The 14205-nt window shown below is 33.9% G+C and overlaps 1 protein-coding gene across 2 annotated transcripts in view; it reads right to left on the bottom strand.

Annotated features, from left to right (window-relative positions):
* LOC131853250 (serine/threonine-protein phosphatase rdgC) overlaps positions 1-14205 on the bottom strand; it is a 65423-nt gene that overhangs the window by 30034 nt on the left and 21184 nt on the right. For both annotated transcript variants that reach the window (XM_059204093.1, XM_059204092.1), the window contains exon 2: positions 134-504. In XM_059204093.1, coding sequence (XP_059060076.1) covers positions 134-359 — 226 coding nt within the window. In that variant the 5' untranslated portion in view covers positions 360-504. The remainder of the gene's footprint in view (positions 1-133; positions 505-14205) is intronic.

The following is a 14205-nucleotide window of genomic DNA, read 5'->3' as shown; positions in this document are numbered from 1 at the left end:
GTAGTTTGATTGGTTGTCATTCCAATAACAAAATTAACCCATAATATAACAATAAACATATAGACATACTCGTAAATAAATATTCTACAGTTTATAATAATAACTAATAGATATAAAAATGTAAAACACTTACTCCTTTCTGCCTTTGTCATGCTCACATCATCTCTTCTCCAGAATTTTAGGAACGGAGCCAACGCTTTCCTCGTGCATTCTCCATTGAGTACTCGTCGACCTAACCTTTTCGGGACCTCCTGTTCTATCTCTGAGCTTCGGCAGGAGGAGGAATCATCTCCGAGGGATCGAGTTCGGCGTCCTCCTCGGAAACTCACACACCCACACCCTTCCGCTAAAGAGAACATGGTGGGACTTTTGTCCTTTCTGTATTTTTTATCTCTTTGTTTTCGTTTGCATCTTGGTGTCTTCTGCCGGGATTTCGGAATGGTGACTAATAAAACGCAGAAGCGAGTTCAACATACCCCAGGCTTGATGCCTGGATATTATTACCTGTGAATAAAGACAAAGAATATAAGCTTACTATTCATTAGCTATTCATTATATCTCTGATATTATCATAATATTTCATATTATGATTTATCTAATACTTTTATTGGGAGTGCAGAGAATTTTTAATTCTGCGAACATTCAACGCTTCTACCGTCTGATGGCACGAACAAATACCTAACTCGAATGCATTTATATAATAATACAAATATGAATAATCAGAAACTAACTAAGCTTGTGTAGAAATCACGATCCTTCACATGCATACTTTTATACACTAGAAATATCATTATTATGTATGTATCCAACATATCATAACGTACGTATGTGTTAAAACGAAAATTGTTATTAATAAAATCATTAAATATCGGTAAATAACATAAACAAATAATTGAATTCATAAAACACCTAACATCATCAAACATATGACACCGCTCGTTCCATTTCAATGTCGGTCCCGAGTTTAAGGCAGATTTCCTATATTTCCCCAGAGTTTTATGTGTAGCCTAGAAGTATAAGCTATTAACAATTTCATTTGAGAATATATATGAAAGAGGAGATTATTATGTATATATTCTATATTCAATTTTTTTAATGATATTTTATATTGTATGAACGGAAATTAAATTATAATAAAGTAAATAAACATTACAATCAACGCTATTTGAATATATTCAAATCTATAGATAAATCGGTGAAATATTATAATACTGTACATATACTGAAACTGTGGGTAATGCGTATTGTAAGGTTTAGAGAACGATATTCTAAAATGGACCCAAATATACCAAAACTGATCACCTGACCCTTACGAAACTCCAATAAATTACGCGCCTACAATCTAATGCTTTGTGTATAAGTAGATATAAAATATTTGTATATAAATCCTTTTCATTTGGCTTAGTACTTCGCTTTATTTGCGTTAGAAGTTCAAGTTAATATTTCTATATAATGCATATCAAATTATTTTTCAGACTAAAGAGAGAGATGAACTTCTTAGCATTCCATGGATTACCGTGCGGGAGTCGACCCCGTCGTGTAGCAGAGAGGGAAACTACAAACAGTTGCTGCGACTTGAGATATTAATAATGTAAACATTCATACTAATAAATGATATTTTAATCAAAAACTTAATAGAAAATGCCCATGACGTATTATTAGGGACTATGATTAATAAATTGCACTTTACTCATTATCATAGAGTATTTTTTCTTCTTTATCTTTATATCTATATACCTACATGTCTACCCATTTTATTAAATACAAAAATAAAGAAAACTTATAAGATATACTGCTTGTGCCTGCTTGTAGGTACTATACGTACATGAATAGCGTAAATTCCCCAGATAGTAATGGACAAAATGCCTCTTTATAATATAATACAATCTCTGAATATAGGATTAGATAGGCAAAGCGTGGTCATGGTTACCTTCCTGTTTTAGATATATTTAGGTATACGTGCGGACATAACTCATTTATTATTTACCAACACGGTAAAATGCGCTGTGTAAGTTAATGCGTCAAAATTTTCCATTAAAAAAAATGCCATTGCATAAATGCTATGGGAAGGTTTTTTTCATAAGTACCTATACTGTAATCTTTAGCCATAGTACTGAGTGCAAAGAGCAATTAAAAATTTGGGTATCCTACTCATTACGACGATCTGGTGTTATTCATTTGTTGTAAAAAAAATGTATTGATTATTTAGATTCATTTCAGACTCCCTATATCCTACGGCGTTGTCTACCGGAATTTGAGCAAAGTGTATCCTATGTATTAATTTAGAAACTATCTGTGTAGATTACATATAGATAGATACATATAGATTTCGTTCCAATCCGCTTAGGGGTTATTCTGTGAAAGAGTAATATCTTCCTATTCCATTGCAACAAACTTAAAGATTTCAATTGCATTATATTACAGCAGAAAGCAGTGAACAGAGAACAGCAACATCGGGAAGCGAAGAGGGAGCAGGAAATCGACGGAGCTATAACGTCAGAGAGACGAATAGAGGCTCTAACTAGAACATTGGGCGCGGCAGCTATGTCGGTGTCAAAGAGGGCCGGAGGGGCTATCCGTAAACATATAGGGATAACACGCCAAGAGGAAGCCATAGAATGGGCACTGAGACCTGCCGCGAAGAAACCCAAGCGGCAGTACAAGGATCCAACCAAGGCAGATCTGGGACTGGTGGACCCGCCTTGTCTCCGTCCAGTGAGGAACCCGAAGGATCATATTATCAACGCCTTCCTGGAGTATCGAGCGATAGTCGTGGCAACACATACCCTGCACAAAAATACCTGTGCTAAATTAATAAAAAAATACAAGAAGGGTGGTGATGATGCGATTGTCGACGAACTGGACAGGGAGGACGCCGCCTTGTATGACAACAACACACAGACCACAATGTTAGGGGCATATACTGGTAAATACATGGCGGCATACTGCGAGTCCGTGGGGTTCGTCACGCTGGACGCGGAGGAGACTAGGAAAACCGGGAAGCCGAGTTTCCGCGCACCCCCACAGGATAATATCCTGTTGGTTGCGGCATGCACAAGGATTATGTTGGACGATAGGATCCTGAGCCAAGCTGATGCGAGGTGCAGGGACATATCCTTTGAAGCGTGGAACATCCCAAATATCGAGTGGATAAACGGCGTCCCGGGATGCGGGAAGACTACGTGGATCATCAACAACTACGACCACAAAAAGGACATGATTGTCACAACCACCGTGGAAGCGGCCAAGGATCTAAGGAACAAGCTGGAAGCCAAGACAACGAAAAACACAGGAGAAAGGGTGAGAACAATGGTCTCTTGGTTGGTTAACGGCAAAAGGGACAATACAAATGTGTCCCGCATCCTAGTGGATGAAGCCCTTATGAACCACTTTGGGGCCATAGTGCTAGCAGCAGAAATGGCCAAAGCAAAAGATGTCCTGCTTATTGGCGACGTAAATCAACTCCCCGTTATAGATAGGCATAACCTATTTGAAATTACCTACGAGCGACCTAACAAATCAGCAGGTATTACTAGGGAGTTTCTATGTACTCACAGAAACCCCTTGGATGTAGCGTATGCCCTGAGAGAAGTATACAACGGGATATACTCGACCAACCTCCGGATTAGGTCGCTGAGGCTCATGGAATACGACAGCAAAGTCATACCATCGGACCAAAGCAGGACTCTATACCTGGTTCATACCCAAGCGGAGAAAGCAAAACTAATATCCGAGGGATATGGAATGGACGAGGAGTCTAAAGTGCTGACGATTCATGAGGCCCAGGGACTGACATCGGAGAGGGTTATTATCATCAATACTAGAAGTAAACCCTTGGAAGTGCATGGCAGCTACTCTCATGCCGTGGTAGCCATCACCAGGCACACAGGCGACTGCGTATATTATACGAGAAATCGAGAAGACGCAGTTGCTCGTTTTATACAAGAGGCCGAAGGCGCGACTCACTCGGACATTCGTGAGTACTCACTGCAGATGGCGATTAAAAATAGAGACAGGGCGATCGTTGATGCGCTGATTGCGCTAAAATAATCAGCACATAGAAAACCAGAACAGCTGATGCATCGTCGGGGCGCTTTGGACTGGAAAGGCCGGAACATGCTCGCTAAAAGTATAAAAAAAAAGAAAAAAAGGAAAAAAAAAAGAAAGAAAAAAGGGGAAAGGGAAGTGAAAAAGGGAAAAAAAAATTGCCGAATTACGACAAAAAGTGAACTGTGAAATTAAACAATCAATAATTAAACAAAACCTGGACTATAAATAGTGAATACAAATAGTGAACTTTGAAAATAATGTTAAAATAAGACTTCATATAATTGTATATGCAGTGTAAGAATTCATATTGTGTATTGTTACATTATGAATTCTTACATTGCACAATGTAATGAAAACTGTGAAATTAGTAGTAGTGTAAGATTTATATAATTGTATATGCATATTGATAAATCTAATCCTCCAAATAAAGATGGGTGACACTGCATGTTGTCAACTCACCCGGCCGGCCAGCGGTGGTTCTGGGCCAGACGGATAAGGTCTGCCTCGGTGTCACTGTTAGGCAAATTGTAACATCTCGGCTGGAGTTGTACAAAAATGGAAATTAAATAAATATTATAATATTAAAGTAAATTAAAAAAGGCACGGACGAATATGTCTGTGGAAAAATGTATTTAAATATAAAAAAAAAAAAATTGCATTATATTGTCTAAATATAAGCAAGCGCTTCTTTTAGAATTACTAGTATTGGACAATGTAATGTACATTTTGATATTTTGTATTGAAATTAATAGACAATATAAACATAGAATTCATATTCTACATTAGAGAACTACTCAGAACTTTAGAGAAACTCAGCAGAACAATCATTGTAAATATTGCAATGAATATTTGATAGTACGTTAGTATGCTATATACTCCCTACAACATAGAATGTATAAAAATGCCAATGCCCAATAAATTCAATTTCTTTGTACTTAACGAGACTCTGACCAATCCTATATTGTCCCCAACTCGATTTAGATCGCCCGTATCTAACCCAATCGAGATCTATTTTATTATTTATTCGATGATTTGGATGTCCAGCAGAAATTTAGACTGTATACGCAAATTGTAACAATGATATTAACCTAGAAAAAATTAAATAAAGCTCTTTGCAGTGCTTTGTCTATTATAGTACTTTTATATCAATACTATGAATGAGACAATCAATTTTTTTTTTGCCTTTTACTTTTTTTTAACAATAACTGAACTTCCTCAATTGTCATATAATTTATCTTCATGTCATATGTCATTACAATCCGTTTAGTCGTTTAGATAATAAACAGAGTGGCAGGTAGAAAGACATACCTACACACTTTCGTATTTAAAATAATAATGTAGATATCGTTCATATGTTTACGTTATTTTTATGTAATTAGAATATCAAACAAATGACAGCTTCTTTTGACGTAATGGCAACCGACGCCTATATACATGGATTGCTACATCACACCCGTGATATCGCTTATGCGTTGCCATGTCTGGGGGACCAAGATTTCATGCCTCATATCCAGTTTTATATTCAGGGCAATAGATAAGTGCACTGTACATGTAAGATTAATCAAGCAACGGTTAAAAAGTGATAAATACTTATAATATTAATACAGACTGTAAGAACTGTGAAAGAGGTAACAATATAGGTATGTGGCAATTCTAAGATATGTAAAAATGGACATTCAAAAGAGTTTGCAACACCAGTAATTTCACTTTTTCACCCTACAAGCGAAGCAGAGCATACAATACAAAGCAAGCTGGCTGGCTGAAATAGTTGAGGCTGAGTTGTCAACGCAGACGACTTTTTACAAAGTTTACCGCGCGGAGACGACACGAAGCAAAAGTAACCACAAAATACACTTACACGAAAGTATTAGGAAATTTTACTTTCTCTTTTCATTTAAATCATGTCACGAAGCTCTAAGCAAATAGAAGCTGGGTTGTAAGACATAAAACGTAACAAACGGTGCGAACGTGATACGAAATGAAAGCACACCTCAAACCTCAAGAAGCTTTATTATGTTTGAAATACAAAAAATATTATGCATACTTAGATTATTACTGAAATACAAAAATTATTATGCAGATTATTACTATGGCAGCACTATTTTTATTTTGCTATTTTCTGTGGTTTCTTAAAACCTATATGGAATATATGTATATTAGGATTAACTATATCCCGCGACTTAACCTGCTTTTCAAAATGTTGCTCATGTTCATTCTTATGATTGTATCATAAGAATCATATGTCGTCTCGTCAAATTTCATTATGAGCTGCTGTTCACCTCTATAGTAGTAAAAATATAACAGACAACGCAAATGCAACTTCTGCCTTTTGAGACAAAAATGCCAATCCAATACGGTCCTATCTTCACATGAAAGATCCACTCAACCAATTGATAATACGAAGTTATTTCCATGTCGACAAGCTGTGCACTTACCTACATACCTATCTCTTGATGATATCGGAGCACAAAATTTTGATATCTGAATTGGGACAATCTCATTATAGCCGCTACACCGATCAATGACGTGACCTTTAAAGCTGATAGCTTTATAAAAGAGGCACTCATGTCGACGGAAGCTTACAAATAACACAGAGATCGCTCCCAAATACCTATTAACACCATAAGTACTTTCTCATATCATAATGGAACCTGTATTGCACAAAGATAACTATTGTGAGTTAAACACAAAGCTATATTATCTTATATAAACCCACCCCGGCTTCGCACGAGTGTACATGTATTACATATAAACATATACACATATAAACCTTCCTCTTCAATCACTATTGCGGAAATTTGCATATTCGTTGCGTTGCGTACTTTAAAAGATCTAAGCATACAGACAGCGAGAGCAACTTACTTTTATAATATGCAAAGATATTTTATTTTATATTATTATACTTTGTTAACATAAATCCTTTCTATTAAAAAATATAAAAGATAAATGTAGCTACATATATGACATACACTATTATTACTTTTAGTCGAGATTTTATTTGCTACAAAAATACAATTTCTCAAGTGTTGTACCGATTTTTAGGACGTGTGTATAAATTGATGTAAACTTATTTTCAGTACGAATATTATAAAGGTACGAATATTATTACGGACCTCATTAGGATAGTAATTTACTGTTATAGTACTCATATAGAGCTAGATTCTACCAACTTATTTCGTATAACCTTATATTTTAATTAGAAGTTTATCGATATATGTCGACCTATTACCTATTTTCGGCTCTATTCACGTCCTCCACATTCACCCCGGGAAACCGCACGAATACGAAAATTAGACAATTTTAGCACCTGCTTCACGCGAATTATTCTCCTTTCCGAATCGGTCTTATTTTGTGCATGTATCAGACCGCTTAGAAGCTTTTAATACCGTGAAAGTAGTAGCACGTGAAAATCAACTCAAAATTCTCATTGCTAAAGGTCAGTTTTAAAAATGGAAATAATATTTCAACTTCCATTAAAAACTGAGCATAGTTTACTTTATCTCATCCTATCGTTTTCAATTGCTGTCCTGGGTATTCGTGGGAGGCCATTTCTATAATCCATACTAAAATTACTAATACGAAAGTGTATATCAGTCTGTACGTCTGTTTGTTTCCTTTTTACGACTAAACAACTGAACGGATAGTAATAAAATTTCACGTTAAGATAGATTGTATCACGAAAAAGGATATAGAGAGGATAGAAGGAGGAAAAGTATATATGTAGAGCAGATGAAGTCACAGATAACTGCTAGTTAAACATAATAAAAAAAAACAAAAAGTACAGTGATGTATGTTGACACTGCACATGACCGTGACATATTCCTAAAATCTGAGTATATATAAAATTTATATACTAGCATCTGAGTATTATATATATCGTAAAAAAGACCAATTTATTACATGTAACTTATAATTCCAAAATTCTGAAGCGGAATGATTCTTATAACAACAATTATTGTACTATGCACTATCTTATTTGATCAACAAAGCAGGTATATACGTCGATAATAGCAAATTTCTTTTTATTTGTCTTGATTCGAAAATAAATTCTTATAGATATAAAGTACTGGGATCAAAAGAGAGTTGTTGAGTCCCTAGAAAGGGTCGGCTAATTTCGTACAATAAGGTACTATACAAAATTAGGACTACCAATTAAGAAAAGCTTGCTTAAAGTGAAGGGTTAGTATATCTTTCAAGGAAATACTTTATTCATGGAATAATAGTGAACAACTCTGGATTAGACGAGATTGTTAGTAGAAACTTTTTTTTGTTGCCTTGAAAACCATAGTAGTTAATTCCCAATGAATTCGCCACGTTTGGCTAACTAAATGGACTTCACGGCATCCAATAATTCGTTCATCGGCCATCATCCATTGGTGCCCTGTCATAGTATACCGTTATCGCATACGAGTGTATTATTGATTGAGAGTGTATAATTCTATTATCCCTCGTTAAAAAAACTATAAACTCTAAATACATATATTATAAAAATAAACTGACTTTAAGAACCTCCTCATATTAGAAGTTTATTAGTAATTCAAAACTAAATAAAATGATGAACGCTTCACTAATGAACTTTTACATTAATCTACCCCCTCCAATCGATCCTCCGTCCAATTCTGACAGAGATCGAAATTACGACGGCCTTAGTCGAAGTTCGAACCCCTAGCGGTACCCTCAGACTAGTCTTATCCGTTAGGCGGTAGTTGACCACCAGCCACTATATAAGCCCTTCCGAGGGTTTGGAGTGCCATCTGCACTCGCCCCCTATCGTCCGATGAAGCTCTAAACGCCAGCTGCGACCAAAAAATCATCTACTTTTGATACCTGTGATGGAATTATATGCAGATATACCATATACAACGTTAACTATTCATATATAAACGTAACGTACTAATAAATATATTTTACTTTGCGCTTTAACTCTAGTTAGCTTTATAAATAACATACTTGTTAGAAAATTACTTTAAATTCACATGAAGTAAATGATTGTATTATAAGCAGTTATAGGATCAAATCACATATAAGGTAGTACGATACTACGAACAGTATATAAGACGAGGTATATTGAACTTTATTAGTATTAGATAAGACATGATTCGGCATAAGATAAAACATGCCTTCAGTGTCAGTAAAATCCTAAGTGTAAACACATAAAAAGACCGTCGTTAAAAGTCTGGGCACTTGAAATAACGGATTGCCAAACTGCTGGCATCATAATATCTGCCACGTTTTGTCACTATTCTTGTCTTTATAGGAGCAATGTGTATTGTGAAGAAATTTATTTTGGAGTATTTTAAGTCTCGTGTTATAGCAGTTTTGCTAGAGTTATCCTCTTCCATAGGACTCTTTGTACATATGTACGTATATCTATTATTTGCGTAGTAGTAATATTCAGCTACATTAATATCATAAACGCGAATGTCTATCTTTTTATATGTTTGTTAAATTTTTAGGAAAGTAAGCGTTTGGCGTGTGAACATATTATATGAGATCGGGCGTAGTGTTATATTTTATCTGTAAAAAAGTAAATGAAGTCGCAGAAAATACCCATATAAAATTCATACTTTTTTTGTCATAGTAAAAACTCATCAAGAGTTGGTAAGGTTTTCTATTTTTCCTGGATGCGTCCCAGATTTCAATCCCCTATGACATGATTAAAGCTTTCCATGTATACTGTAATGCAGATATTATGATGAAATGAAAATCTAAATATAAAATTTTTATTCACGATTTTAAAAAATACAATCAATTTTGTTAATACACATAAAACGTTTTTTTAATGCTAAACATTTTCTTTTGTAATACCATTAAAATCGATTCATTGGTTATTTATGAATTAGCAATAGGTACAAACATTGCTGTTGTAACCTTAACACGCCCTGACACACTTGACATATTTTGCAGCAAACTCAATATGACAGGAGACGCGAGTAGCACCGTCTTTCGTTTAATTTAATAAACATGCCCGTTTTAGTCTGAAATTTAAAAGTATAGTATTGCTATATATAGCTAGATTTAACACTTCCTAATACGTAATGTAGTTACGCCAGAGATAGACTGTAAAAAATTATCTCTGTGGATATCTCAGTCTCATCTATTTCGGCCGCCAAGTAGCCTGCTTTAAAAACTTTCTTTCGGTTTTAGGGTACACAAGGTAAGGCTGTGAAATTACAGAGTAATGGAAGGGCAAAATATGACTATCACGAATATTAAATGATAACGTGATATCTGAAGATATATTTTCATGTATATAGGCGAACATTACCGCTTACTATAAGGTGAGCCGTCAGCTTATTTGCCATTCCAACTATAATAATATAGTAGAATATACATATAATATAACCACAGCTTTAAGTGATAACAGTCTCATGAAATATAATAAAACAATTGGTAGTCACAATTCTGTGAAGCAACTAAATTTTTGGATTTTATTTGAATTGGTAATACAGCCTACGCGACTACTTTTCATGTTATAAGAACCGATTAGGAGAACAACACAAATAAATCCGTGTACTCGTAAAAGAAGGAAAATTCTTTACAAAATCCTGCACAAAGCTATCCGGTCAGCGTCGTAATTGTAGTCAAAATCCTTCTTTTATACGGAGACACCCATACTCAGGAACACTCAAAGTTAAGACGGTAAAAAGTCGGTATGATAATATATTAAATTATAAATTTTAAAAAAATACTAGTTGAATATAACCGCATGCGCTTATGGTAAGAGTGCGCTGGCGGGACATCAGTGGATGTTGATGGTATGAGCAAGAAGTCATCACGGGAAATTGATCGCAATAGTTTCTAAAGGGACCGACGTAACACGGTGACTATTAATCCCCTTCCCATGATTTATTTGTAACTTTCTTATACTTTATTGTCTATATATGCAAACAACATTATACTACAGTAACAAGAGCAAAACGGGTTTTTTTTACTATGTAAATAGTAGTAAATAAATATCCAAATAAAAGTAATGAAAAATAAGTACTTGTGTAGAGGCACAAATACTTATCGATCTTAATTTTTTAGCTTCCTGACTCTAATCATAAAAATCACAAATACTCTACTAGAAGTAGAAATTCTAAAAGCAGACGAAGTGGCGAGCTTTGGCTACTATAACATAAAATTACAAAACAACATTGTGATACAAATAAACATGAAATCTTCAGCGCTGGAAATTTCGTCCAGCGCAATAACAAAGTAACAACAGTGGGTAAGCTTTCATTTCAGTAGTCAGTAAAGCTTATTTATTACCTTGGCCCTCTCGCTGCTCCAAATTATTAAAACCGGACAACGCTGCTATTATATTACAAATTATCAGTTTTTTTTATTATATAACAACAGAATTAGTATATTTTATTATTCCTTGTAATAATATAGACCTTGGTGGTATAGCGGCACAACGGTATATCGGCTTTATAGTATTTTATAATGCAGTATGCATTCCGATGATCCGATCCTGTGGATCGACTCCCATATAATAAAAACATTTGTTCACGAGTGTATTGTGCTCTAAACTGTATGCATAATAAATAAATGCATAAAAATATGTTCGTATTACCACAGATAAGATAATATTACATAGACATATATATATATATATATACATATTAACAGCTATTACTGATAGTATAAGATCTAAAAATTCATTTAAGTGCTATGACTTAGTATAAGATCTACATTCTCACGATAATCACGGTATATATATATTCATTTAAGTATACTTAGACTCAGGTAAGATTTATACGTATACTTTTAACACATGAAAATAGGAAACCAGGTATTTATATCCAATACATACCTGGTAAATACTGTCAAGTACGCTTACATTATGAAATAAAGAAAATCATTTCTTTTTTAATACAAAAGACACTTTTCCACAATATATGTATGTTAATACAATGGTGTACCTTGTCGCATTAGTGCAGGATAATAGGTTCAGCCTGAAAAGAAATAATACTAACCTCCCTCCTAATGAAACATTACTACAACTTAATTTGTAAATCTAGAAATAAATATCTACCTATAGAAATACGGGGAAAACTATGTATCTACTTTGGTCGGCGTAAATTTATGGCCCAAGATTTATCTCGGAAACGGAAACGTATTACGTACGGGAATGTAACAGAATTTATCCTGCTATAATTGTGATCATTTCTACAGATAATCACTTAATACCTCTACGTTATTAAAGTTAGCTTCTACGTTGCCTACGTTGTATTGAAATTCAAAAACATTATCTTACCTTATATTCTTTAATTAACAAATTTTTATGTATTAATTAACATCATTGTCATGAATTAAGACTTTGTTCCGCATAGAATTTTTTTTAATCTTGACTATTCATAGTAACATTGGGATTAGCATAGGAAAATGTTTTTTTTTAAATGAGAATTAGAATTATTTGTTAAAAAAATGGTGATGAATGCTATTCTCTATTTCATTTTTAAAGAGATAGACTTGTCTTATTAATAAGCTTGTAAGTAATAAAAGACCATTTAAATATTAAAAGAGTTCCAAAATACTTAAAACTCTACAAGAATAAGTCACAAGCAATACGAGCTTGTTCAATATTTATGTAAGTATAAGTACTCAAGTACCCATCTCAGTACACATGGGTACCTATCTACAGAAATACGTCTCATCCATAAAGCGGAATGGCTGATCGTAAAAATTGTACAAGAGTCCTCGGTGTGGTTTGTACCCTTGAGTATATATATTGTTCTGTCAGTTTGTACTACAGATAAAAGTAGCTATATGTTTATTTTGTTTATCTGGCTAATACTATACCAGTTACTACTACCAGTCCAATCTAGTTGTAACGCCGAGAGTATTAAATATCCTATTTATCAAAAAATTATTCGTGTTAAGGGTCGATAAACTATATTAATAATACAGTTATCTACTCATATACTTTAATGAGAATATGTTTGAATCTCGAAATCCTACCCTAAACTGTTTACTATAATACGATACAAGCTGCTGCTAACCATTTAATTAGATAATTCACGATTCGATGATCATACATTTTAATCAAAAGTCAGCTTAGTTAGTCAGCTGTTAAATTATTATTCACATACCGTGGTAGACTTTGTAATGACATGTACATCAGTTTCTACTATTTCAGTGCCAACCATATTGCTTTGTTAGATAGGTTTTGGTTGTAAGGTGAGATTAGACAGGTAATTACAGGATAAGATGTCATCATGGTAACGTTAGAGTCACTTGATAATGTTACTTAATTCCCATTACAGAAATGAAGTACTCTTTTAAAACGGAAATATACTATAGGACTCTTTGATAATACATTGAATTATTACATCCATTTATTAATTAACAGTTCACTCAGTTTCAATTACGTAGCATTGAGTATCGAACGCATTGATTTTATTACGTTCTTTCTATTTGCAACTTATTCGTAAAAGATAAGTTCCTTGATTCTACTAGTCCACATTTTTGCATTATATCTTTTGTGTGAGTTAATTTAATAGATTTACTCACAAAGAGGTACCTCATATTATTTCTTATTGAAGACAAAATATTTGTTACTTTTGGAATTGACCCACCATATATACCTCAATTGTGGAATAATGCATACTAATATTACAAATTACAATTACAATACACTTAACGGATAAAATTTTGAGGCGAATATAGTATATATCATTAGGGCCGATTAAGGCTATTTTTTATCTAAAAACTAATTAGTTAGTATTATAAATGCAAAATTGAGCTTATTTGTTTGCTACGCTTTCACGCTTAGATCGATTAATTGCTTGTCTTGTAGTTAAGTACAGCTGGGATTATAATTTTCACTAGTAAAGTATGTTACATCGAAGTCAAATTGAAGTAGCTACATATTGGCATTAATAAACAGTTATACCAATATTTTAATAACGTCCAGGATTACAGAATCAATGAACAATAGGTACAATAAGTGAATGCATACACATTTGGATTAATTAAATTATTGAACGAGCGAAAAAATTAATGAATGAAATTAGCCAATCTTTGCAGTGTAGCAGATGTTGGTACGTCATGATTATTTTTTCAATGGCAATTAACATGGTTGTTTAGTAAACCAAAATAAAACCCTGAATTTCTCAATCTGTCCGCGACATGTACATTTAATAGTTTGCACCTAGCAAACGTTTT

Source organism: Achroia grisella, unplaced genomic scaffold (assembly GCF_030625045.1).
Source record: "Achroia grisella isolate CSIRO2021 unplaced genomic scaffold, CSIRO_AGI_Agris_v1 utg900, whole genome shotgun sequence".
Lineage (NCBI taxonomy): Eukaryota > Metazoa > Arthropoda > Insecta > Lepidoptera > Pyralidae > Achroia > Achroia grisella.
Note: the sequence above shows the minus strand (reverse complement) of the source record. Positions and strands in the feature narration are given on the sequence as shown.